This window comes from Plectrocnemia conspersa, unplaced genomic scaffold (genome assembly GCF_051122295.1).
Source record: "Plectrocnemia conspersa isolate PC_06_02 unplaced genomic scaffold, ASM5112229v1 ptg000010l, whole genome shotgun sequence".
NCBI lineage: Eukaryota > Metazoa > Arthropoda > Insecta > Trichoptera > Polycentropodidae > Plectrocnemia > Plectrocnemia conspersa.
Window position 1 is genome coordinate 22,302,833 of NW_028277174.1, and position 25,659 is coordinate 22,328,491.

Consider the following 25,659-nt stretch of genomic DNA (forward strand, 5'->3'; position numbering starts at 1 on the left):
CAGCTTTGACATAAAGCGGGAGTTGTAATTACCCATTAACAAAAGTGGCATGGGCTACACCTGAAATAAAAAAAGAATTTACTAAAGAAGCAATGGAGCTTTATAAAAATGCAAAACTGGACTCAGCAATCTGATAAATATACATTTGCGTTAACCTGGATATTATCGAATAGACAAATTTAATGGAATCAAATACTTTTACCAAGTTGTATTCATGAAGAAAAAATATAACCTTTCCATCAACGAGTACACAGAAATGTTAAATATACTGAATTGAGTGAAAGAGCTGGTGTACGCTCTAGCGTATATTCTATTGATTTAAGCAGCTTAACATTTCTCGCCTTCTGCACAACAGATCTAATAAATGTCCTGCGAATCATTCGAAATAGAGATTTTCTTTTAGGTAAAAAAACTGTTTTTCAATTTTAAAGTGGTTAATTGTTTTGAAGTTTTAATTTTTTTTTGCTTACATTATTTAAAGCGTTTCTATACAATCTAAATTCCTCATGTTTCTGTTATGCTCGATAATTTGGCGTGTTTGGTCCAAATAGTGTACATAGACAATTTTAACATTTACTGTCAATTTGACGTAAAATTGTGATGGCGTTTGTCAAAACCGGTATAATACATTTTATTATTTTCTTTTATTTGATTGTAATTCATAATTTGAAGTTTTGCTTTACAAGTAATATCACTTCGGAATTGAATTCTTTTAAGTAAAAATATAAATTAGAAACAAACCTTTTGTATTTTCATAAATCACATACATTTTGCTATTTTTTTACTAGTTAATTAGCTACTTTATTTAAATTTTGTTTTGCAGAAACTGACATAAAAAACGACGAAGTAACATTTACTTCTGTTAACATGATTCCATGTAAAGCCGAGGTAATGAAACGTAATATGTTAAATATTGTCAATACATGTAATCTTATATGGTATTTTTCTTTAAGTTACAAAATGTAAAACTCGAATACGATAGCAGCGAAAATATACCTATAGATGAAGTCAACGATATGTTCGAAACAGGTTAGACATACTTGATTACACAGAATATTATTACATTTCAATATATTTCAATGATTGATTTTTTATGATATCAGAAATCCACGATGTTAAAGATGTGCTTAAAATGAATACTATCAGTGTAGGCGTTTTATCTCAACAAATATACACTTTCAAAGTATAGAATAAATTTAGATTTCTGTATATTTCAATATTAACAACTTATCTAATAAATAAAATTTAAATTTTAGAAGCCAGAAAGAGGAAAATATACTAGAGTTCAATCTATGCATGGCGATTTTTATAAAAATGAGTGTGACAAATGTGGAAAAACATTCAATTCTAAAAAATATCTTGCACAACATAAGCTAACTCATAATGATGTTCGTGACTTTGAATGTGAAAAATGTGGAAAAGCTTTCATAACTAAATCCATTCTTTCAGGTCATATTCAAACTCATTATGATGTTCGTAACTTTGAATGTGAAAAATGTGGAAAAACATTTAAAACAAAAATGTCACTTGCAAGACATATAGAAATTCATAGTGATTTTCGTGATTTTGGATGTAAAAATTGTGGAAAAACATTTAAAAATAAAATATCGCTATCAAGACATATGCAAACTCATAGCGATGTTCGTGAGTTCGAATGTGAAAAATGTGGAAAAACATTCAATTATAAAAGATATCTTTCACAACATATGCTAACTCATAGCCATGTTCGTGACTTTAAATGTGAAAAATGTGGAAAAGCGTTTTTAAATAAAACCATTCTTTCTGGACATATTCAAACTCATAGTGATGTTCGTGACTTTGAATGTAAAGAATGTGGAAAAGCATTCAAATACAAAAACAATTTAGCAGCGCATATGAAAACTCATAGCAGTGTTCGTGACTTTGAATGTGAAAAATGTGGAAAAACATATAAAAGTAAAAGAACAATTTCAAAACATATGAAAACTCATGGCGATGCTTATGGCTCTAAGTGTGAGAAATGTAAAAATCCATTAAATTTTAACAAATCTCTTGCACAACTTATGCTAACTCACAGCAATGCTCGTGACTATGAATGTGATAAATGTGAAAAATCATTTAAATCTAAAAAAACACTTTCAATACACATGAAAACTCATAGCATTGTTTGCGACTTTGAATGTAAAATATGTGGAAAAGCATTCCTAACTATATCCATACTTTCACGACATATTCAAACTCATAGTGATGATCTTTACTTTGAATGTGAAAAATGTGGAAAAGCATTCAAATATATATACAGTCTCTCTGTGCATATGAAAACTCATAGCAATGTCCGTGACTTTGAATGTAAAAAATGTAGAAAAACGTTTAAAACTAAAAGAACTCTTTCGAGACATATGAAAACTCATAGTAATATTCATGACTTTAAATGTAGAAAATGTAGAAAAGCATTAAAACAAAAAAAATATCTGTGTTTAAAAATGTATAAAGGTATTTAATTTCAATTTTTAATTGTAATAAATATGTCACAACATTTTTAATCTTTCACTCTAGAAATCTTATTAAACTACAGCTGTAATGTCCCTAAAAACCATTAATTCCCATGTATGGGGATATACTCGACAATTTCTTTATTATATTTTTAACATTATTACTCACAAATTATTCAGGCCTGAACACAATTAATATATAATTTAAAAACTTTAGCGGTATATATTTATTGTTTAATAAAGGAATTTCTCTATTTATTTTTATTTTTATGAAACTGTTCTATGTTTTTAACTCTTATGTCCAAAACCAAAGTGTTATAATATTTTTTGGGTATGCATTGTGAAGGCTAAATCAAAATTTCGTGGCTTGAGGCACAAAGGGTTTCAGTCAAAAAGCAATGATGGAAAGCTGGTAAAAATTTATTCAGTATTACATACATATATCGAAACAAGCTTGTAGAGTTGTATGTGCTTTTCTCCGACCGCTGGTGGAGAAGCTGGCGGAGGAATGATGTCATCTGAGTTCTCTTGTTGCTCGTCGCCATTTTAAAAACAGCTGGTTTAACCGATTTTTCACTAAAAACATATGTTTTGTTTCGAGAAATCAACTTGGCCACTTCAAAGCTAGTCATACTGAACGTTGATCGAATGTACCTCTCAAGTTGCTGTCCAGTATTTCTCTTTTGACAAACATTTACAAATTATGCGATTTGAAAGACAGATGTGGGTGCTAGAATTGAAAGAGTTTTAAGCTGTCACACCGCCATTTTCGGACTGCAGGGTGAATTATTTTTGGCAACCATTTACTCTTACTGATTCTATTTGGCACGGTGTCGATATCTCCTCAAACAAATTTTGGGAGATGGCATTTGAATAAATTTTTCGAAGTGACCTTTTTTAGCTCCCGCAGCAATTTGTCTTTCTCAAACCAAAAACTCAAAAGATGATTTTTGAACAAAATTATCCATGACTACCTTTTTTTAGCTCTTGTGGCAATCTGTCTTCTTTTAATTTAAATTTTTTTCCAGATTACCATTTTTTTGAGCTTTCTCGGGAATTGATTCTCCTCAAACAAAAAAATCGCAAATGACATTTTTTTAGAAGCCCGGGACGCTGAATATTCTCGGGCCGGCCCTGAGCTCTGTTGCAGATAAGCAGTCACATTGATCTCTACGAGTTGAACTTAATCTTTGAGACGACTTGAAGACTCCTACATCAAGAACAATACAGCACGTGTATAATTATATATATTAATTATACCAATTGTACTGCCATATTCAACTGATGTCCCCTTGAAATAGTTTTTAAATATTTGTTATTAAATATAAACGTATATGCCTAGTATGAGTACCACACAATATATATAACATCAAATATTGATAGACTGTTAATTTCTAGACTAAACCATACTAATAAGTAATAGAATTTTCATAATTTATAAACCAACTCAACTATTATCATAGCAGACTTTACAAATTTTAGCTAAGGGTATTTGTAATTTTTAAACAAGATTAAGGTATGATATTTGCGTGATATTCTTTGTAGGCGGTACTAATTTTTCATCGCATGTTTCTGTCATGCTCGACAATTCGTCGTATTTGGACCTAATGTTGGTTATGAATGATTTTAACGTCTGCTGTCAACTTGACATTAAGTTACAATGCCGTTTATCAAAACCGGTATAAACTTATTTACTTTTTTATCGCATTTTACAATTTAATTTTTTTGCTAATATCACTTCTCCGTGAAATAATTTATGTTAAAGATATCTTGTTAAAAACGAACCCATTTGTATTTTCATCAATGATATTTCCTATAACCGTTAAGTATTAATCATTTTTTTACAGAAACTGACAATGAAAACGTCGAAGAAATATTTACTTCCGTCAACATTATTCAATGTAAAGTCGAGGTAGTTAAACGTAATATGTAACATTTGTTAGCATATGTATTCTTAAATAGTGTTTTTTTTCAAGTCACAAAATGTAAAACCCGAGTACGATAGCGGCGAAGATGCACATATAGATGACGTTAACGATATGTTCGAAACTGGTTAGACATACTTAATAATATTAATTTAGAATATTATTACATTTCAATATATTTATATCATTGATTATTATATGATTTCAGAAATGCATGACGTTAAAGATGTAATTAAGACGAATACTATCAGTGTGGATGTTTTATCCCACCAATTTTGCAACTCTCCAGAAGTATCAAATTTTAAAAGATTTCTATGTATTTCAATATTTACAACTTATTTAATATAAAAAATTTAAATTTTAGAGACCAGAAAAAGAAATTTGCTCTAGAGTTCCATGTTTTCATGGCGATTCTAATAAAAATGAGTGTGAAAAATGTGGAAAAGCATTCAATTCTAGAAAGAATCTTACACAACATAAGCTTACTCATAGTGAAGTTCGTGATTTTGAATGTGTCGAATGTGTAAAAACATTTAAAACTAAAAATTCACTTTCAAAACATATAAAAACTCATAGCATTGTCTGTGACTTTGAATGTGAAAAATGTGGTAAAACACTAAAATATAAAAATAGTCTATTAGCGCATATGAAAACTCACAGTAATGTTCGTGACTTTGAATGTGATAAATGTGGAAAAGCATTTAAATATAAAGTTTCACTTTTACAACATATGCAAACTCATAGCGATGTTCTTGATTTTGAATGTGAAAAATGTGGAAAAGCATTGAAATTCAAAAACAGCATGTCAGCGCATATGAAAACTCATAGTAATGTTCGTGACTTTGAATGTGATAAATGTGGAAAAACATTCAAATATAAAATCTCACTTTCACAACATATGCGAACTCATAGTGATGTTCGTGACTTTGAATGTGATATATGTGGAAAAGCACTTAAATACAAAATCTCACTCTCACAACATATGCAAATTCATAAGGTTGTTTGTGACTTAAACTGAAATATGCAAAACTGCATTTAAAGCAAAATCTCATCTTTGGCGACATATGCAAACTAAAAACAAACCTTCATATCATATGAAATCTCAGTGCTTTTGGTGTGATAAATGATGAATAGCATTGAAATATAAAATCATTCATAAATGTACCGGAAAAAATTGTAATAAAAAAGTACTTTACTTGTTTTTGTTCTTATAAAATTGCTTTATATTTTCAACTACCATGTCCTACACCAGAATCTTTAAATAAAACCCGGTGGCTCGGTTTAGGGCTCACTGATCGATTTTATAAAATTATTTTTTATAGTGAAAGCCACATTGAAATCCAATTAGAAAATCAGCGTCAAATGGATTCGCAAACTTAAAATTCAATTGAAGAAGAAGTGAATATTACATATGGACCTATTGTTACTGAAGAACAAAATAGAAATGAAACACCTAATGAAGGAATGATGAAATCGATGACTTAGATACAGATTCTGTTAACAACTCTAATATAAAATATGAGTACCCTGGTACTTGGCCGCTAGTAATCTCAAATAAGTTGCAACAAAATATAGTATTTACAAGCGATCAGCTTTCGAGAATTGCTAAATATTTATAAAGATTTATCAAAAGATATTAATAGTAGAGAATTTCAAGATTCGATGATTTATACTAAAATGAAAGATAGAAGTTTAAGAGAGAATTTTCCACGAGCATGGTTAACATGAAATAAACTAAATGAAACTACTGTCTACCATGTAAAATATTTTTCAATCAAAATAATAGAAATTTAAGCAAAGTATGTAATATGTACATACGTACATATATGTATATAATTGTAAATAATTGTGTAAATAAAAATGTAAATAGTTGTGTAAATAAATATGTAAATAATTGTGTGAAAAATATTTATAATTATGCTAATTAAAATGTAAATAAATATAAATAATTGTGTTAATAAAAATGTTAGTAATTGTGTAAATAATTATTAAATAATCATGTTAATTGTATTTAACATCTCATTTTATGTAAATTTAATTGTTTTTAGAAAAATTATTTACTGCTTTTATTTAAATTGGTAATTGAATTTAAAACTTGTTTATCATCAGGTTCAATTACTTCATTCAATTACTCTGAAATTATTTAGTGATTTTTAACTCTTTCGCACAGGCTCACGCGTAAACGTATGTTTTAATTTTTAATACGGTAGGTATATTTAACCGCCAATTTATCATTTATTTATCATTTTATTAAATAAAAGGTAATCACACTTCGATTTCCGAACTTTTTTTTATTTAAATAAAACACAAATTTAAGAATATAAATAAACAATCATAATTATGAAAAATAAAATCAATTAAATGGCCGCTTCTGGAGTTTGTGCAGCAGCCGACCTTTTCGATAACTTTTTCGTACATTTCTCGTGGTATCTCGGCTATAACTTATTGGATGTTGGTTTTTAGGTGCTCTAACGTTTCAGGTTTGTTAACGTAGACACGACTCTTATGCCTGGTTTACACTCTCTCGAAGCTAGCCGAGGTTCGAGTAGCGCTCCACACTCTCATGCGACTTCGAGAGGATCTCTTACGCGCGCGCGCTCTCCGACGTGGATGACGCCCACTTCTTTGTGCGATCTTGCGTGTTTTGAACACAAAAATAAAACAAATGGAGAAAGAGGAGATGGTGGATGATTGCAATGCGCCGCCCACTCCAGTGCCAGATGCATTTTAAAAATGTGCAGTCGAGGACTAAATTAAGCTCAAATAAATTTTACCAGACCTTTTAACAAATCGTACCGAAACGAGTTGCGGTCATGGAAAAAATACCGGATCGAAGTTCCGGCCCCACTACACCGCTGATAATAATCAATAATTCCGATCTCCCAGACACGATAGAAATTTAAAAACACTAGGCTCATATGATCTTACAACCCAGGTCTTTCAGATATTAGTCACATACTTATACTACTGATCTACATACCACACAACCAAATTAAGAGAGACGGAGAAACGGGTGGAAAGATCTACGCGCGAGAAAGAGAGAAACACAATGGTATGCTTATGTTAATTAAGATAACGTTAGGTTACAATATTCTATAGATTATATGTTATGTAATAAATACCTAATCCAATGGGATAAAATGTAATAGTACTTATAATTGTCAAAATTTGTATTTTAATAAGTCTCTCAGACTTGATAGAATAAGAAAAACCGAGGTTAATGCAGATTTAAACCCAGTTGCAGGGTTGTAATTATTTAATTTCAATTGAATATTTATCATTTCACTTTCAGTTGGTAAATATATAAGCTTAATCCGATTAACATGTAAGTGAATTCGGAGCAGATCTGTACGTATGTCGGTGGCGGATGCTAATTTTCCAATTTATGTAACACACAATAGGTACATAGTGAACTCAAATAATAGTATAACGCGTGCAGTCAAGAGCGGCGGTTTATTGTGCTTAGTGCTGATCAAACATGTATATTTTTTTGTACAATGCAATCGTATTGAATAAGTTTACAATTAATTAATTAAAAAAACCTGTTGAGCGAATAACACGGTTAAGATATTTCAAAAGTTTTATTCACAAATGGTCGTTTCTGGGTTGAATCACGCCGCTACACTAACCTTTGACTTATATATTATCATTTTATCGCCGTTAATGTCAACAATTGCCGATTTGAATCGTTGTAAACATTTCATTTTTGGTGCGGATTCATTGAGGCAGGTACGTCTATATATATTTTATTGATTGACACGTTTTGACAAAGATAACATAGAAACTTTCAAATGAAAAGTTTTTATTCTTTCATGTTTCATATACCGCACACTTCAATGTGACTTTGGAAAGAATTGAGTCGCTTAACGTCTCTAGACAAATTTTATCATTGTCTTACACCAGAACTCCATGAACTATTAATTTGAGAAAATAACCAACACAGTTCATAATAAACCTTATCCAATAATGGTATTGAACGGTACTTTGATTTGGATTGATAATATATTTCTCTAAAATTTATATTTAGTTGTTTGATATCTTTGGGAACTGGTCCTTTAGGTCTATGAGGTGGCAAACTTAAAATTATTCGTTTATCGTCATCGATCAATATAATTTCCTAAGTCATTTTAAGCGAAAGCTATTTAATAATCAGCTAGAAGTGATTATGAATCTTTACTGGTTGACAGTTGCATTGATTGAGTCTTGTATGGTATCTTGAATCTAAACTTGTATGTTATGGTCGATTATTTTGTCGTTTTTTTCAATTCCTCATTTTTTTTAGTATAAATTGCTCAAGTTTCGATAATTTATTCAGTGTATCCTGTTGCTTTTCTTTAGAGCGCTCCATTCTTCAATAAATATTATTACAGTAAAACATCAATATATAACGGACAAAATATCCGGTCAAATGTGAAAATCGTTAAACATCCTGTTAATGTTATACATGCTTAAATCCAAATGTCACAGCTTGTAAACAATGTTCTGCCCATTATTACCACGCCATATCTCTAGCTATATACCTACATCCAATGTAGTGTATTTTCGAAAAATTGTTTGTTTATTTATTTTAATTTAAGAGAAAATTCTTCCGTGAAATAAAATTTTATACCTACCATTTTACGATCCATTTATGGAAAGTACACTGACATTGTATTGTGCCGTTTATTTTCTTAATTTAAAAAAACACATTTGGAAAACCTACTTTTATATAACGGACTTAACGGACACCCCCTCTCCCGCATTAATCCGTTATATTGAGGTTTAACTGTAATTCAATTTATATTTTATACCTTTTAAAACTTTCAATATTTTTTCATTAATTTAACCACTTAAACGTCAGCGACTCATCGGCGAGTCACTTGTTGATTATTTTTTTAAACAAATTATTTATTTTTGTAAGAAGTTAACGAATTATTTAATAACTATACAATAATAATATTTGATATTATTATAGTATAGTTATGATAAAATTATAATAACTACTTATATTATAATAATATTTGAAGTTTAAATCATAATATTATGAATATAAATGAAACGAAAAATGTACTAATAAAATTCCATCCCTTCAAAGAATCACATCATTCTCAAAACCACGTAATATATTCATAATCCAAGATCTCTGTTCTCCTGACGTCGGGAGGTAACTGAATTAATGCATAAGTGATACATAACATTTAAAACCAGCATTATTTATCAATTCAATTTTATTTTTATATTAATATAAATGTTTAAACAACGATTCACTGAAAAAATAAACCGACAAAAGGGAATTAAAGCGAGTGATTTTAACCAGGAGTTTTAACCAGAGCTTCAAACCAAATTTATACATCTATATATATCGGTTCGGTTCCAGTTTTTTTCCCGGAAAATATAATTATTTTTGATTCAGCTCCGAGTGATTCATTTTTTTAATTTTTAAATAATTTTAAATATAAAACAACTTATTAAAAAAAAAGCAAATAATATTGATTTGAGGAATCAATTTTAGTTTATATTAATAAAAATGACTGAATATTTAATTCTAACACATTATCTAATTCCCACATATAAATTTCAACCTTATCCTTAATATGCTCAAAGCATTTTTTCCATATTTCTGGCATTATTGTCCCAAAAGCTCCATAAAATAATTTAATAAGTTATTATTTCTAGTTGCAACATAATTTTTAATTATCGCCCAGATTAATTCTATAGGATTAAGTTCGCAGAGATATGGAGGAAGTCTTAAAACTACTTTATTTTATGATTTTTCCATTTCATCAATTATATATTTGTCATATTTTTATTTATGTTTCCTTACAATGTTTATTTTTTTTTTGAAAGATAACCATTTTTTACAGCAAGCTTTATACTAGCTACTTCAAACATCATATCTGGATCTTTTGACAAATTTTAATTTTGATAAAGTCCGATTAATGTGTTCTCGATGTACAGCTGTGACAGTTTTTATTCTTGTGTTCCAGCGTGATTCCTAATCGTGTTTTAATATCAGTGGTAAAGCTTTTTTTAAATTTCCTAGCGAATAGTAGAACGAAAAAAACACGTTTATGCTTTTAACCGTTTATGAAAAAGGACCAATTAATCACATGACATATATATATATATGTAAACTGTGATTATTACAGTTTACATATGTCATGTGATTACTGGCAAAATAAAATATATCATTTGAATGTGGATTATTACCAATCCTCAATCTTGCTCCCGGGAGCATATTGCCCCCTTTTCCTTCCTACGCTATAGCCCTGTTAATGGTTTTGGTACTTGCTAAATTTTATGTTTAACACAGTTTTATGGTCCTTCCCTATTATATTTTTCTATATATTTCATTGTCGGATTGCTTTCATACAATTCAGAAAAATACATTTTTTATTAAATATAAATATTAGATAATTCTGTATTTAATATTTATATTTCAATGAAATTTGCCACTCTTAAGCACTACATTACATATTTATATCCACGAAACTTTCGTTTATTGTCCAATAAATTTTATTTAATGGTTACTATATATTTAATATTTTTTGTAATAATAAAACAATATTAATAAAATTTGCGTGTTAAAAAGATATTGCTTTTCTTCCATTACTTATTTTATGAAAATATTTTTTTTATAAATATCTTAAGACATGACCATTTTTTAGAGCGTTATGGCCAAATTAATAAAATTAAAGAAAATATACACGGATTCAAACCGAGTCGATCGATGGTTGTCTACGAATGTCACCTTATCTTATCTGTGCAATAGACGCATTTTCCAATGAGTCAAAATGATTTTTTGTTCATCAAAGCTACAAATCACACATCGATCTGTTCCGATTTCACATTTGCACAAAATACACGATCTCGTTTGACAATTGCACATAACTGCATGTGATAAATCTGGTAATTTGTTTTCATTATTTCATCCGTTAAAATGAACTAATAATGAGCTAATCCATAATAGATAAACATATCGTATATATTTACCTAAAAAAAATTCCTGTCGTTAAATCAATAGTGACTGTCAGCTAAATATAACACTATCTCCATATAGAGGTATTGGATTCGTCGAAAAAGCGACACCATATTCTCTTTATCTTTGTAATTTTATAACAGTTTTATATACATATATATATTCTTCTGCATTTTTGTCAACTCTTTTGTATTGAAAATATAAATTTAAATTTGCTAAAATATGTATGTTACATTATCTAATAGAAAGAATAATAAATTTTCCCTTAAAACCAAAATTTATTATTTGTAAATTTGATTTAATTGCATCATCATAAATATAATGATATTGTTTGTCTTATTTCAGCATCTATTTATGAACATTATATATGAATGATGGAGAAAACTATTCAATACACCATCATTTTATTGATGTCTATTGCGAAATTGTCACATTCTAAATTTATCGATAAAGACGACAATTGGATTCCAAGACTGAAGAAAAATGATCTCAACGGATTCACCCTCGTGTCGCGCATTCCTCTAACTAGTCTATACAAATTCAATTTTTATAGAGATGTATCAATTTTGTACTATCCCATGCCAGAAGACGTTGAAGAAGCCTTATTTACGTTCAAGGCGCATGAAGATAAAATCAGCGCTTTAGGTATGTTCGATATAATATCATACATATTTTATATATTTATTTATATTATCTATTTACAGGAGGCAATTGCGAACCGCAAGATATAGACGTGCATCTAAAACCAGGCGGATTTCCCGTAGTCAGTCCACAGAATATTTCTTTCCCCGAAGATTTCATAGACAATAATCTACGAAATGAAATTACTTCGATGGAAATGGAATCAAACGAGTCGAATAACACTTTGACTATTCATAATCCGGTGCCCGGGGATTGGTTCGCCTTGGCCTTCGTTAGTTGGACTGATCCAAAGAGTGATAAAATAGAACAGGAAGGTATACTTTCAATTTTCATTAATATGTATCCTGTAATTTTAAAGATTTTTAAGAATTGCGGTCAAATTTAATTTTCCCATTGGAGCCTTATTTTCTTAAACAAAAGAGTTTTACCTAATTAAGCCCCAGTTGTAAGTCAGAGAATTTTAGAAAGACTATAACTCAGTCTCATTTATTGAATTGTTAAATCTTTTAGAATCAGGTTTCTATAGGTGTCCAAATTTTGAATCTTTATGTTTCTATATACAATTGGCAACAATTTTTTTAATAAAAAATAAATAACTCAATGTATTTCGACAGAAACCGAACATTATGCTATACTGTTGTTTGTCTTGCATTGAAAACTTCCGGAGAAATCCGGATTGGACATAAAACATTTTCAGTATTTTCGCAGTTGCACAAAGATGTTGTTTCATCACATACTTCTCATTATTAACTGCCGACAAGTGTTTCTATGTGTATCTACTCCAATGCGCATTTGATTGTTAAGTGTCCAAATGGGTTTACTCCAAATGACTTGTTAATTTAATTATTTTTAATATCTGTGTTGGATCAGCCATTGTGTTATTGTGTGAATTTATCTTGTCCATTGCAATTTTATTAAATAGTCTATTAATATATGTGACAAATTTTCACATTTATTGTCAAAATTTATTTAATTTTAAGAACTATTTTGTTAATTTTGATAATCAACCTATTTAATGCATTTAACAATAATAGGTTGATTTTGATTTTTACATCTAAAAAATCAGGTAGAATCGATCTATAACTAGGGATTGCAATAATACTATGATTATTAATACATGTATTACCGAGAGAGAAAAACAGTTAATACTAGTATTACCGGTACTACGGGATTGACATTATTATTATTATTTTAATTAATTGGAGCCATCGTTTTCAACAAATAGAATGTTTTTATTATTATTTTGATTTAATGTAAAAGATTTTTATAGGAAATAATACCAATAAATTAAATTAATTTTAAATTGATATGAAAAAAATTCCATAGTAATATCGGTAAGGATATCTATCATATTTTTAAAACATAATATCCAAGTGCAGACAAACTATGGAGCAATATCAAGAAGCGACGTCTGTCTGTACTTCTTCAGCTTATTTTCCGCTGAGAGATGAGATGGCTTTGTTTTTATGTTTGTATTTGACCTAATGAAAATTATAATTAGTTTTAGAACTTTCATTAGGTTAGCTTTGAGATTGAACAGCAAATAGACATTTCGCAACTGTCAAATTGAGCTTCATATACATTTTATAGCAGCATATTAGCATCTATCAGTTAAATTATATTTTCGCTAGTAGAAATATATATCTACTGGTGAAAATGTATTTGGTCATCACTATAATATAAGGTCACTGTAACACTTATATATCACATGTACATAAATAATAATGAATATAGTATATAGAAATCATATAATTTTACTAGCACCTGCCAGATAAATTATATTTTCACTGATAAAATCATATATCTATCGGTGAAAATGTATTCCGATATAATTTCACTGAAATAACATATTTCAAAAAATATTTTTGGGTAGATTCGAGACGTGTTTTTTTATATTCTCTTCGAGGAAAAACCAGATAATGTCTGGTTTAGAATGGGGGGGGGGGGGGGAGAATAAAATATCGCCAGTTAGTGATCGTTTTTTTAATATTTTGATTTCATTAAAATTTATAGTATTTCATTAAATGACATGCATTTTTCTGGCCAAATTCAAGGGAGGGGGGTAAATGCACCCACCTCAAATGAATTCTTAAAAGATCCTCCACTTGTCTCATGCCATATATAACATATTATATTTATTGCACAAATTGTCTCATTTCCTTTTCTGATCATGCTTAATTTTTCTTATGAATATTTTTGAAAGGTTTCTTTATCAAAGTCACAATTATTACGCACAGTGTATTTATTAATATTTAGCTTTAATTTTCTTAACAAATTAAGAAAAAAATTCCATATGTTGATTACCTGTTTTTATTGTAGCATTTTCCCACATAATACCAGTAACTATTTTATGTAAGCTGTAGGTAAAGTTAACACTTGGTTGATACTCTACAATAATGACTTTCAATTCTTGTCGACTTATTCAACAACTCTTACATTCTTTACAACTGTAATCTCTCACTACTTTATATATTACTGTCTTTGGCTTCTAAGACTCTTGTTGGACCACTATAATAACATTCAACACATCTAATTAACTTTTTTTACTTTATCATTGATACCTCTTTTTCACAGTCAAGTAAAATTTGAGCTCTAATTTTTTCCTCAAGCATTGAGTATTAGAATTTTTTCCCTGTACCTTGAACGCATTTGTAACACACATCCTATGACATAAACATTTTTTTGCTTCTCACGTTCATTGTATGAGAGCAAAATATAGATAGTTTTGTTTTAGACATTTTTCGGTCGCAGCAATTCCTTGTTACGGTTTCAGTCTGATCCATCTCTATTTATAAAATAATCTCCTCGCCTTTTGTATTTAACTCTATAGCTTCTGCTGCAATGCCATCTGCTTTTGTTGCTATTTTGATGTTTTGATGGATCATACAACTGAAATCAGATAACTGAATACGGATCTATTGCATAGCTGGAAAAAAATAACTCATACCCATCCTCACGAATGACTCCATAAATACATGCAAAATCTCTATCAAAGGCAAAGGCTCTATCGCTCAGATTTTTACACGAATATTGTTCTTTAGCTCATGAAGAGAATGAGGCTTATTGACAAACACTGCGAGACTAGGAAAACACGCTGGCCAATGAAATTATTATTTTTAGAATATGTATTTCCCTCTGGCCGAATCTTGTTTCCATCACAAAAGCAAGAACAACAAAATGTGGATGTTCTCGGTTCTTCTTTAATGCTATGATGTTCATGTGAATATGTTCCTGGATTCAACTTGAGCAATATTTTATTTTGAAGAACTTATTTGATGAAATGACAGGTGTATTTTTAAAAAAAAAAGATAAATAGAGCACTGATGTTTAAATTTAATTTAATAAATTTTGCGCTTTTAATTGTCAATAAATTTTCAACCTTATGTTTTCCAAGTTTATATTTTTCAGAATCAGATAGAAAAATTAAATTATATTTAATCCCAAAGAAGTTGTTTAATTTTTAAATTGTTAAGTAACTTTTGGTTCCCTCTTGTATTTTTTACCAAGTTTACACAGATTTGCAACAAATTATCGCTCAATGCATTGTAACGTTCTGTCACAGCTTGTCATAATACTTATGGTAGTGACCAAAATAATCGTGGCATCAGTTATGGCATAGTCCGCATTAATACTTCCTTGGCAAACTATTTTGCAGGGCTATTTTGGTTACGTTTCCAGCTGATTCATTAAAAACAATTCAGTTTCGATTCGGAATGTATTGCTCATTGTTTTGCTTAAAAGTATAATTAACCCTTTGATCCTTTCTGATAAAGTGTGTCGCAATACTATTTTTAACTAAAACGTTTAAAATTGTAGAAAGCTTAGGTAATGCTCTAAAAATATATCGTTAGTTAGTAAAAATGAATATAAATAAATTGAATGTTTACTTAAACATTCCTATTATATTTTGGCTCAACTCTTTCATTGTTTCGAGAAAACTCTTTTATTGTTTTAATTATAATCAAGCAAACATTCTTCATGGAACAAATTATACAAACATTTAGTTTATTACCTTTTTATTATTTATTTATTGATTTATCTCGTGCTACTGTTCTCATCTATGTCATGCCGTTGAACCACTAATAGTTATTAAAATTCTTACTAGTCTACAAAATTACAGGAAAATATATTTATTAAGTAATATATAATCATAATATAATGTTTACATATTGTTATCTTTCAGGTATAGCCACAGTCTGTGATACAGTTTTATACACAGATTTACGAATTAAAAAAGCTTCAGTAACAATCAAGTCGTGCAAAGAAAACGTTCAACTGATCTTAAAAGATACGAAAATCGTTACCGTTGATTTTTACAAATTTTATATATTCTTAGAGAATAGTAGTTTTACATTAAATTTATCTGTGATATCACAATGTGATTCTTGCAAATATGCCACTATAACAATACAAGCCCGTTCTTTACCAAGTAAAACAAACAACCTTATGTCTTGCTATGTAGACGTCGAAAAATCTAAATCAGAAAGCATAACCGTTACATTCAACTCTTATCCGCATGAGTGGCACTATTTATCACTCGAATACGGCTATGAGGATTCAACAAAGCCGACTGTTAAACGCTGCAGTGAGATTGCGGGCGTTAAGAAGCAAAATCTTGATCACCTACATGATCTGGTTCGAGATACAAAATCGGAGTATTTTACATTCGAGTATAATCTGCCACCGTACGCCGACAACTACGTTCCGTCCTTGTTAAACGTGTCTTCGGATAGGGTATCGAATTTGAAATTCAGAGTCTTACCGGTGCAGGATATCGGCGGCACGCTCAGCATTGGTATATCGTTGAAGCTCAATCTGAAATATTACATGGGATACAAAAGAGACAATAGCAACTCATCTAGCTACTTCACCAAAGACGACCCGTTTGTTAAGCTAGTCGTTTGCGTTAGTCAGTATAATGCGAAAGCGCCCCTAGTGAACGACGTGTGCGAATTCAACGGTAAAGAATACCCGGCCACGATATCCGTGAATAGTACAGATGCCTCTAGTTCGTCGGTCATGGTTCACGTTCCTTATCCGGAAGTAGGATCGTGGTATATTTCAATGGCGCTGTTTTGCGATGGGCATGGATTTTGCCCGTGTTCGTCTGTTTCTGAGAAAAATGTCACCAAATATCTCATCCCTGTCGACAGTAGGATTAACACCACAGATGTTCAATGGGAGGGATCGACGAAATGCAATGCGAGTGTAATATTTTCCATCTCGTCGACTCCGTGTATCGAAGGGAAATGTGGAAGAAATGGAAATTGTAATTATTACATGTCTGGTGGTTTTATTTATTCGACATGTCGTTGCAGAGGTGGCTATGCAGGTATGTTTATTTAATATTAAAAACAATATTGAACAGATTAATTGAAACAGAATCATCAATATAAACAATATTAAGGCATAGAAACTTCACCATAGATATGATTATTATGTTATGCTGAAAGATTTTGGTCATTGTTTATTTATATTTAACTAGTGGGTGACTCAAATGAGATGCTTATAAACATGTTGTATTTATTAATTGATAATGGTATATCAAAAGTGTAATAAAAAACGTAAAAAATTGTTGATAGCAGAGACAGTACAAAAAGGTTTCAGAGCGTTAGCTGTTTCACTAGTCGGAAATTACTATACACTTTGGGGGGTTGAAATCAGTTCACTGGGGATGGACCTTTTATATCCGTCTTTTAAATATAACTTTAATTTTATTTATATAATCTATTGTTTATATACAAAATATGATGTTTGCACTAAGTCAAAAATTATTTAGTTCTCACATTATTTTAATATACAATACATCTGAGTTTCAACTGAAATTTCCTAGTCCATACAACAGTCATCAGTGAAATATTGAACACTATCTTTGTTAATAAATACTATTTTTTTTAATTTTTAGCAATGAATTAAGAATTCGGAAGAAACTCACATTCTAAACAAACGATAAAAATTGCATATCCGACTTAAAATAATTCGAACAGTCATCATCAACAGAAGTCTAATGGCAAGGGTCATTTAAAACAGATGACCCTCGTTATCAGCTATATCTTAATTTCACAATAAAGTGACGCATCTGGTTCTTTACGAATACTATTTGTTATTAACCAGTTATATTTAATATAAACAAATCATCCCTGGAACACCTAGTGGCACATAACGATGTGTGCGAACCACTTCAGGAGATTTACTGGATAACATAAAGCATACATATATGCATTAAAATTGATGATCTTAAATCAGAAAGATTAGTATCCCTAAATGCATCATAATGGCCATTTGGTGCCTTTACAAATGCTGTATTGCATTGACAACCACAGCAGGTTGAATGTGAAATGACAAGTGTGAGGTTGCCAAATCTCCACTTGTTTAACCCTTTGAACGCGTTATCAAAAATAATATTTTATTGTTTTTTTTTTGAAAAATGCAAATTTTACCTTGATACTGTGTTTAAATGTTCTGATTTTTTAATTTTTATTTATTTAAAATGATATTTTATGTTTATTCACAAAAAAAAGTTTTTTCTTGAAAAGCATTTTTTTTACTGATTTTTGCGTAAAGAGATAAAAAAATCAATTGGGCGACTTTAGTCGCTTTCTGCGTTCAAAGGGTTAAACCTGGCGGTTACACAAATATTCTAATATGAAAGACGACGTAAATAAACAAATTTAATTACACCCCCATATCTTTGTAATTGCTCTTCGCGCCGAGAATGGGCGAGCAAGGAAACCTCCCGCTTGACTAAACACTTACTTCATTAATTTCCGACAAGAACTTCCACCAGTTATCTTAGACTCGTCTGAACTCGCACCAAATAGAGCTACACTAACCACCATGGCCACTTTCCTCTTCACGTCAATCCTAGTTCAGCTACGACATCCGAAATACAGAGGTCAATCCGATCTTCAGAAAATACTGGATTATTCAGATGTAAACAAGGCTACGAGAACTTCGCGTATTTAAATACACAAACCGTACTAGGTTTCAAAAACATTGTTGCATTAAATAACTTTATATAAAAATAGACATGCTGACATTTTCAATAACATCCAGTGTCCACATCAGTTCTGCTTTTTATGACAATTTAATTTATCATATTACGTTTGCTGATGACTCTTCGAATTATTTTAAATTGAGTGAATACATTAATTTTTATGCGTTGTTTAGAATGCGAGATTTTTCCTCATTCAGTGGTGGTAGTAAATCGTTGGTCTGGTTCCAAGAGGTGGAAAATATTTCAAAACATGTGTCTTATGAAAGATGTTGCGTATGTATTATATATAGTTTGTTTTTTACTTTAGTAACATAAAGAAGTGGGTGTAGCTAAATATAGAGAACAAGAGCGATACACTGTGTTGTATTTTAGTGCAATGATCGTATTAAATTATAATTATCAAAAATTCTACTTCAATTAGTCTGTTCGATGCTGTAAGTTTTCAAAAAAAATTAGAAATAATTTAATTTATTTATTTTTCAGGATGGGATTGCTCCGACGCTTCGAATATAGCTTCAGCATCAGAGATTCTAACTTCAGTTCTGCTCTTAACGTTGAGCAATTTGTTATTCATACCATCTATTTATTTTGCAATTCGAAGACATTACTACACGGAAGCGACAGTCTATTTCTTTACAATGTTTTTCTCGACGTTTTATCACGCTTGTGATGTTTCCGATACGAATTACAGTTTCTGTATTGTAAGATTGGGAGTGCTGCAGTATTGCGACTTTTTCTGCGGCCTGTTATCGTTCTGGGTGACTCTCGTAGCGATGGCTTCGTTGGACAACAAAAAGATGTCGTTCCTCCATATGTTCGGAGCAATAATGATAGCTTTCGGAACCGAGTTGAATAAACAAGCTTTATTGGTGTTTCTCGTTCCTGTGATTATAGGCGTATGTATCGTGGCGATAGCTTGGGGTATTAGATGTAAAAAAACTAAAAAGATGTTCCCGGCCAGAGCTTATCTCATATTGTATCTACCGTTGGGTTTATTATTGGCAGCAATCGGTCTTATTTGCTTTGCATTCTTTCAAACGAACGCAAACTACCATATTATTCATTCCATATGGCACATGGTCATAGCTCTAAGTATTCTGTGTTTCCTTCCGAACAGGGCAATTTTCTTTCCAAAGAGCTAGTATGCACATATATTTTAATCTATAGATGTGATTAAATAAAACAATATAATTTGTTATGAATTGATATATAATATATTATATTTGTTCATAATGCTTGAACATATTTTTTACAACAAATTAGTTTTTATGCATTTAAATAAATTAACTACTACCATAAAGGATATTAATTAATATGAATTACATATTTTGGTAGCTAAAAACAAAGACATATTTATAAGTTAAACAAATAAGTATATGCTTATGTATGTGTAAAATTATATATTATAGAACAATTAAATTGCATTTATATATTTTTATTTTTTTATGATTGATGAACAATGTTATTAAAATTAACAATTATTAAACTTATATAATAAAACCAAAGTACTGTCATTACTAGTCTATTCTATATAAGTTGATACAAATTTATAATTGCTGTTGCAGGTATATAATATTTTTATGCACATATGAACAATGTTAGTAGTCTTCATATAAAATATATATATATATACATATATAAAATATTTTTTTTTTACAAATTATTTTTTAAACACTCCCAGGCCCATAACGTAATTCCCTATCGAATTGTTCAGCAGTTAAAGTTCCATCGATCGTTTTACAGTCTTTATTGAAAACACTATAAGCTGATATTTCGCCAATTTTTCTTGCACCCGTTCCTGTGTTTGCACATATGAAAATCAGCGCAGATATGATGAAGAACACAGAGCCCCATTTTATTTTAACAAAAAATAAATAAATCGCAAACCATAATAAAAAACAAGCAATTTTTATATAGGTACTTTTGGAAATGTTTTTGAGCGAAAAGTCGTCATCTTCTGAGTCATTAGATGTTTGTTTTTCGATTAACTAAAAATACACAAAAAATATATTAAATCTATAAATTTATATTAAAAATTAATTACAAAACTTACCTTTTCGCGATCGCTTGGAATATCGACGTTCATTCTCCTGTTTACTAAGGTTACTCGATTCGATTCTATACAGAAGGTCAATGTATTATTTGACGAGCTTCCTTCACTTCGTTCTCTTCGTTTTTTGGCCCTGTATTCAGCCAACTGATCTTCGATGCTTGCCATAATGTAGTAAACTACAAATTGGTATTTTATCACCAAGCGAACAAAACGTCACGTTGACATGTTGACGACAACGCAACTGTGCGGAGTTGTTTCACAACTATATACACGAAAGTACGTCTCGCGCGCATGCGCGATCAAAAGACAGGGTCTACAAATCTTGTAGTAGGATAGCGTTCGGAAACTCATTCTGATATTAGTTATTTAATTAAAAAGCATAATTATATTACAAACGCAATATTTATTAATTAGATACTATTTCAAATATGTTGCCATAAAAATAATTGCAGTTTTTGTTTTTAAATTCAAACTTAGATTTCGTCCATTGACGTTTCCTTTGACAATGCGTGATCACACATCGCACGATTTACCATCGTTCATTATCAACTGAATAACTGTTACAATTTATCTACATAAAAAGTCACGATTGAACATTTTCAAGTATCCATTATTTAAATTGTTATTCCTAATGATGTTATACTGATAAATTACACTTTAATAATATTTTAACCAATACAAATGGTTAAACGGGCTGGTTTAATTAAGTTAGTGCCTCATAAAGACAGCTAAAATTTATTTCAGACTGTTTGCTATTAATTAATTGATTTTTTAATCTATTTTCAAAATCCGTGATTTTAACTGGATGCATATCTATTTATTTGTTTAATAATTTTTATCATTTTTGAAGTCCTTCCTTGCATGAAAAATATGCTACCTTTATATAAAAATATGTATCATAAGTTTGCTATCCCTGGTCCATCACATATGTGTATAATATGAATTTAAGTAAGGCAGAAGAGGGAAGTGTGTATAAAACTTATCTGAGGTCTGACTCTTATTCTTTCAAATCTAATAATAGAAATATTTTGTGTAGTAGCACCACATGTGTAGGTGTACAAGAGTACTATAAATAGCCTCTATAGCGTTACATTGATGACTAAATTTTTTTATATACTCATTACGTTATACGCAAACAACAGATGGTCAATAAAATGTGATATTTACATTGACTATAGAAAGTCATTGCATATGTACCATTCTTTCTTGCAAAAATATTTTACAGAAATTTTGTCCATTATTTATATCAATATCATCACAAATATTAACAAATATATCGATAAGTCTTAGGTCAATTATATATAAGATAATACGAACTTGATATCTGTATTTTTAGCATTTTGAGATAAAAAATATTTATTAAAACTAATTTATTTTTACTATGTATGCTAAAATTAATTCTTGTGTTTAAAGCGAGCAAACTTTTGGAAAGATTGAATAATCCAGTAATGAGTCAATACTTTATTATGCACATATATTAAAGAATTCGGAGATTTACTATGTGCTGATCAATTACGAATAATGTATGTGTATGGGTAAGACCGGCCCGAGATTGACTAAATTGTTGTTAGTTTAATAATATATGATTATCAGGCATTTTATTTTATATTATGGTATTAAATATTGGTTTTTTTATTACTTTTTTAGATCAATAAATTTTTGCCGATCTGTGAATAATTTATTTTGCACATTAAACGAAGATATAAATTTATACCCATATTTATTTTGTTATTTGATTAGGCGGCTTCCATTAATTATGTTACATGTTATACATGATTTTTTTCGTTCCCGCCTTTCCTCTACGTCACAAGATTGCATTGAGCCAGACTCCTATTTGTTTCACACCGTCACAATTCCGCTAACCCCTCCCTCCTAAGCCTGTGACAATTAATGTAAGTCACCTTATTACTAAAATTATTGACTATTTTCTTAAATTTGAATTTATTATCACATGCTATATTATACATATACTTCACTTTTATTTGAATTTTAAACAACAAAAATACTTGTTCGATATTACCGTGTTAGAAATATAAATAAAATTATTATATTTGAGATTATGTAGTCAAGGTACCAAAATTAAACAGTTGTGTTAAAATTAAACAACATATATCATATCTGAGTTATTAAAGTTAAGATATAAAATGTCAATAATTTATTCTTTAACGATTTTTTTTATTAATGGCAGCACTGTAATTGTTGACAGTTCGCAATTGTCAAAGGTGTGTCATGTGAAAGGGAATGGCAGAACCCTCTCCGTATGGAGAAAGCACCGGCCCCAACGGTGGTGTTGTGGGAGGCGGATCTTCCGGGGGCGGAGGACCCCAACCTGGAACTCAGCCAGCCTACATAACAATAATCCCAGTGGAATATCCTCGTAGACCTTTTTCAGGACAGCCTGACTTTCAATTCAGGTATCGTGTTTTTATCAATGAAAGACTAACTCATGTGCAACTGTACACTTTTATTATATTAAATATAGTCATATGTATGTGTCATACGAGTATCTTTTGTATTTTAGTGACTATAGATCTCGAGAGGAATATTATGGTAATCAAACGCAAAATTTGCAACCAGAGAACAACTCACATCTATATTCAGTATCACAACGCTTGCCACCTGCTCCACAATATAGTCCTTTGGGACGGCATGACGATTGGGGCAGTCAGCGTCAGTTGCCAGCCGACGGGAAAGACAATAGTCTTGAATCACTAGAAAAACAGAGTGCAGGAGGTATTTATAGTTTTTTGTATTTAAACCTAGATAGCCTATTAAATCATAGATTCACAAAGTAGGCATTAGAGTAATTAGCATAGCAGTTTTGGCCAAAAGGGAGGTAGAAAAGTGCTAAAGAGCAAGAGTGGGCAATAAGAAAATGCTATCTTAGCATCTCTTGTTCATGTTTAAATTGAGTTTATAATCTTTTCAACTTAGTTGTCATGTTTTTTGATAACATAGAAGTTTTATTGTGACATAGTTTAGTTGCCAAATTTGTATAGCACACTGAATGAAATTAATTTACAACTAGGTTGTTATTTCTGTGTTTGTGACAAAACTAGTTTTGCATGAATGCAATTTAGGAAGTTAAAAATTGATCCATTTTTTAATCTTTCCTCAGAAGAAAAACGTAATGATGATGTTTTAATTTATTGTCAATGTTTCGATATTCCTAATTAGGTTTTACACTTATACTCAAGTGATAAATAATCACAATTGAAAGTAGTATTGCTTGAAGAGTTAAAGTGTAATTTAAAAACGAGTATCTACTCTGTGGCTAGAAATATTTTGATTGCATTTCTGACACCCTATTTATTTAAACATCTATTTGTATTATTAATTATGAAATATTACTATAATATAGTTTAAAAACAATAGATGTTTCTATGCATTTGGAGCCAGGTTTTATTAATATTTTTTTAAATACAAATTCGTGTCCTCAGCGAGATTTAAACCCATGATGTACAGCACTTAACAGACTACGCTGCTTAGACCTTACTTTTTAAATAAAATATTATTAAATTTTAGTAATAAATAAATCAATCTTGTAAAGATTTCCACACCTGATTTTTGATAAATAGCTTTATAATTTAAATTCCGAAATTTATTTCCAAAGTAACTTTAAAAAATTCAGAAATTAATCACATAATTACATTATGACTCATATCCTATATGGACCTAGTGTTTTCATTTTCTAATTTGTCTTGGAGATCGGAATTAGTGGTTATTATATAATTATAATTCCAATTCCAAAAATCAGATAATTTTCTCGAGAAGTTTTCTGATTTTTGAGATGAGAATTCCGAGTTAACTCGGGTATGACCGGAAAGAGGTTAAAAGAGTGACATCTGTATTTTCATAAAACTAGGTTTCTTGGATGCAGTTTAATTGTTTTTTAATTACGCGATACCTGGTTGGTGAACGTGTTTATTTTAAAATACAAAGTTCTTAATAAGTTAAGTTTAGGTCACAATAGTTTGAAATATTGTTCTTGCCAAGGTTCTACTTCATCATATTCTCCATGTCGTATCTCTTATAAATTTGGGGTAACTGCATGGCTGGACCAAATCTGACGGTCAGAATGGAAGCAGTTGCTTTTCTTGGGCTTCTAAGGATCTCGGTGGTTCAATTGAAGGTGTAATACTAGATAACGTTGCTGAATTACAACTATTTTTCATCTAAAATTTTCTAAACCTAAATAAAATAAAGTACGTTCGAATACGAACCGCATTTTCTAAATATTTAATTTAAATATGATCATGTTACCTGAGTAGCTCTAAAAATCGATTAACATTAGATTAGATAATTCCATTCAAGTGGAATCATTATGCAAAACAGAATTATTATCACTATTGATAATAAAAATAAATACTTAATGTGTTTTTCAAAAGAGATTTGAGCAAACCATGCAAATAAACATTTTTAGATATTTTCCTGATTATGATTTGTTATACAAAAGTAAGGTTGTATAATTGTGATGTTAGGATATGATAGGATGAGGGGTAGACAGATAAAAATAAAAATATATAAATCTACAAAAATATATTTATTGATTTGATTATAATAATAGTTATGAACCTTGTTTGTAAAAGTAATGAATCATATAGAGATGCTAG

General features: G+C 30.0%; 4 protein-coding genes and 1 long non-coding RNA gene across 9 annotated transcripts in view; 4 read left to right on the forward strand and 1 right to left on the reverse strand.

Moving 5' to 3' along the window:
• The first annotated feature begins 544 nt into the window (after nucleotides 1–544).
• On the forward strand, nucleotides 545–2,723 carry LOC148231006 (uncharacterized). The gene is made up of 6 exons (XM_088194646.1): nucleotides 545–619; nucleotides 824–888; nucleotides 954–1,029; nucleotides 1,104–1,183; nucleotides 1,257–1,388; nucleotides 1,450–2,723. Exons 1-6 carry the CDS (start codon nucleotides 601–603, stop codon nucleotides 1,540–1,542), a joined length of 465 nt encoding a protein of 154 aa, XP_088050772.1. The 5' UTR covers nucleotides 545–600; the 3' UTR covers nucleotides 1,543–2,723.
• Nucleotides 2,724–4,024: 1,301 nt separating this feature from the next.
• Nucleotides 4,025–5,612, forward strand: LOC148231007 (uncharacterized). Of its 2 annotated transcripts, none has more exons than XR_015811019.1 (5): nucleotides 4,025–4,150; nucleotides 4,319–4,383; nucleotides 4,434–4,523; nucleotides 4,605–4,687; nucleotides 4,761–5,612. It is a non-coding gene; the product is annotated as an uncharacterized LOC148231007 (long non-coding RNA). The 2 variants fall into 2 exon arrangements; XR_015811018.1 differs by having other exon boundaries at nucleotides 4,038–4,150; nucleotides 4,448–4,523.
• A 2,290-nt stretch (nucleotides 5,613–7,902) lies between these two features.
• LOC148231008 (post-GPI attachment to proteins factor 6) lies at nucleotides 7,903–20,625 on the forward strand. 3 transcript variants are annotated; one of them, XM_088195089.1, is made up of 5 exons: nucleotides 7,903–8,125; nucleotides 11,700–11,999; nucleotides 12,059–12,310; nucleotides 16,180–17,328; nucleotides 19,477–20,625. In XM_088195089.1, the coding sequence occupies exons 2-5, from the start codon at nucleotides 11,726–11,728 to the stop codon at nucleotides 20,133–20,135; spliced, it is 2,334 nt and encodes a 777-aa protein (XP_088051215.1). In that variant the 5' UTR covers nucleotides 7,903–8,125; nucleotides 11,700–11,725; the 3' UTR covers nucleotides 20,136–20,625. The 3 variants fall into 3 exon arrangements, with proteins under 3 accessions (XP_088051215.1, XP_088051217.1, XP_088051216.1); XM_088195091.1 differs by having other exon boundaries at nucleotides 7,903–8,121; XM_088195090.1 differs by lacking the exon at nucleotides 7,903–8,125 and adding an exon at nucleotides 10,967–11,284.
• Nucleotides 20,185–21,303, reverse strand: Saysd1 (SAYSVFN motif domain containing 1). Its single transcript, XM_088195092.1, has 2 exons — nucleotides 21,047–21,303; nucleotides 20,185–20,981 (listed from the first exon to the last, which is right to left on the reverse strand). Exons 1-2 carry the CDS (start codon nucleotides 21,209–21,211, stop codon nucleotides 20,661–20,663), a joined length of 486 nt encoding a protein of 161 aa, XP_088051218.1. The 5' UTR covers nucleotides 21,212–21,303; the 3' UTR covers nucleotides 20,185–20,660.
• Nucleotides 21,304–23,240: 1,937 nt separating this feature from the next.
• The window catches only part of Bili (FERM domain-containing protein 8 Bili), a 32,533-nt gene continuing 30,114 nt past the window's right edge, over nucleotides 23,241–25,659 (forward strand). For both annotated transcript variants that reach the window (XM_088193855.1, XM_088193854.1), the window contains exons 1-2: nucleotides 23,241–23,460; nucleotides 23,568–23,779. Coding sequence is in view for 1 of the 2 variants with exons in the window: in XM_088193854.1 (XP_088049980.1) it covers nucleotides 23,288–23,460; nucleotides 23,568–23,779 (385 nt within the window). In the remaining variant the exon portion in view is untranslated. The remainder of the gene's footprint in view (nucleotides 23,461–23,567; nucleotides 23,780–25,659) is intronic.

Excerpts from the sequence above, each read along its gene's own strand:
- LOC148231008 (XM_088195089.1), top strand. The coding sequence starts at position 11,726 with ATGATGGAGAAAACTATTCAATACACCATCATTTTATTGATGTCTATT. Across the intron at positions 12,000-12,058 it reads AGATAAAATCAGCGCTTTAG|GAGGCAATTGCGAACCGCAA; the intron begins GTATGTTCGATA and ends ATCTATTTACAG. Across the intron at positions 12,311-16,179 it reads TGATAAAATAGAACAGGAAG|GTATAGCCACAGTCTGTGAT; the intron begins GTATACTTTCAA and ends GTTATCTTTCAG.
- LOC148231006 (XM_088194646.1), top strand. Across the intron at positions 889-953 it reads TGATTCCATGTAAAGCCGAG|TTACAAAATGTAAAACTCGA; the intron begins GTAATGAAACGT and ends TTTTTCTTTAAG. Across the intron at positions 1,030-1,103 it reads CAACGATATGTTCGAAACAG|AAATCCACGATGTTAAAGAT; the intron begins GTTAGACATACT and ends TTATGATATCAG.
- Saysd1 (XM_088195092.1), bottom strand. The coding sequence starts at position 21,211 with ATGGCAAGCATCGAAGATCAGTTGGCTGAATACAGGGCCAAAAAACGA. Across the intron at positions 20,982-21,046 it reads TTCCAAGCGATCGCGAAAAG|TTAATCGAAAAACAAACATC; the intron begins GTAAGTTTTGTA and ends GTGTATTTTTAG.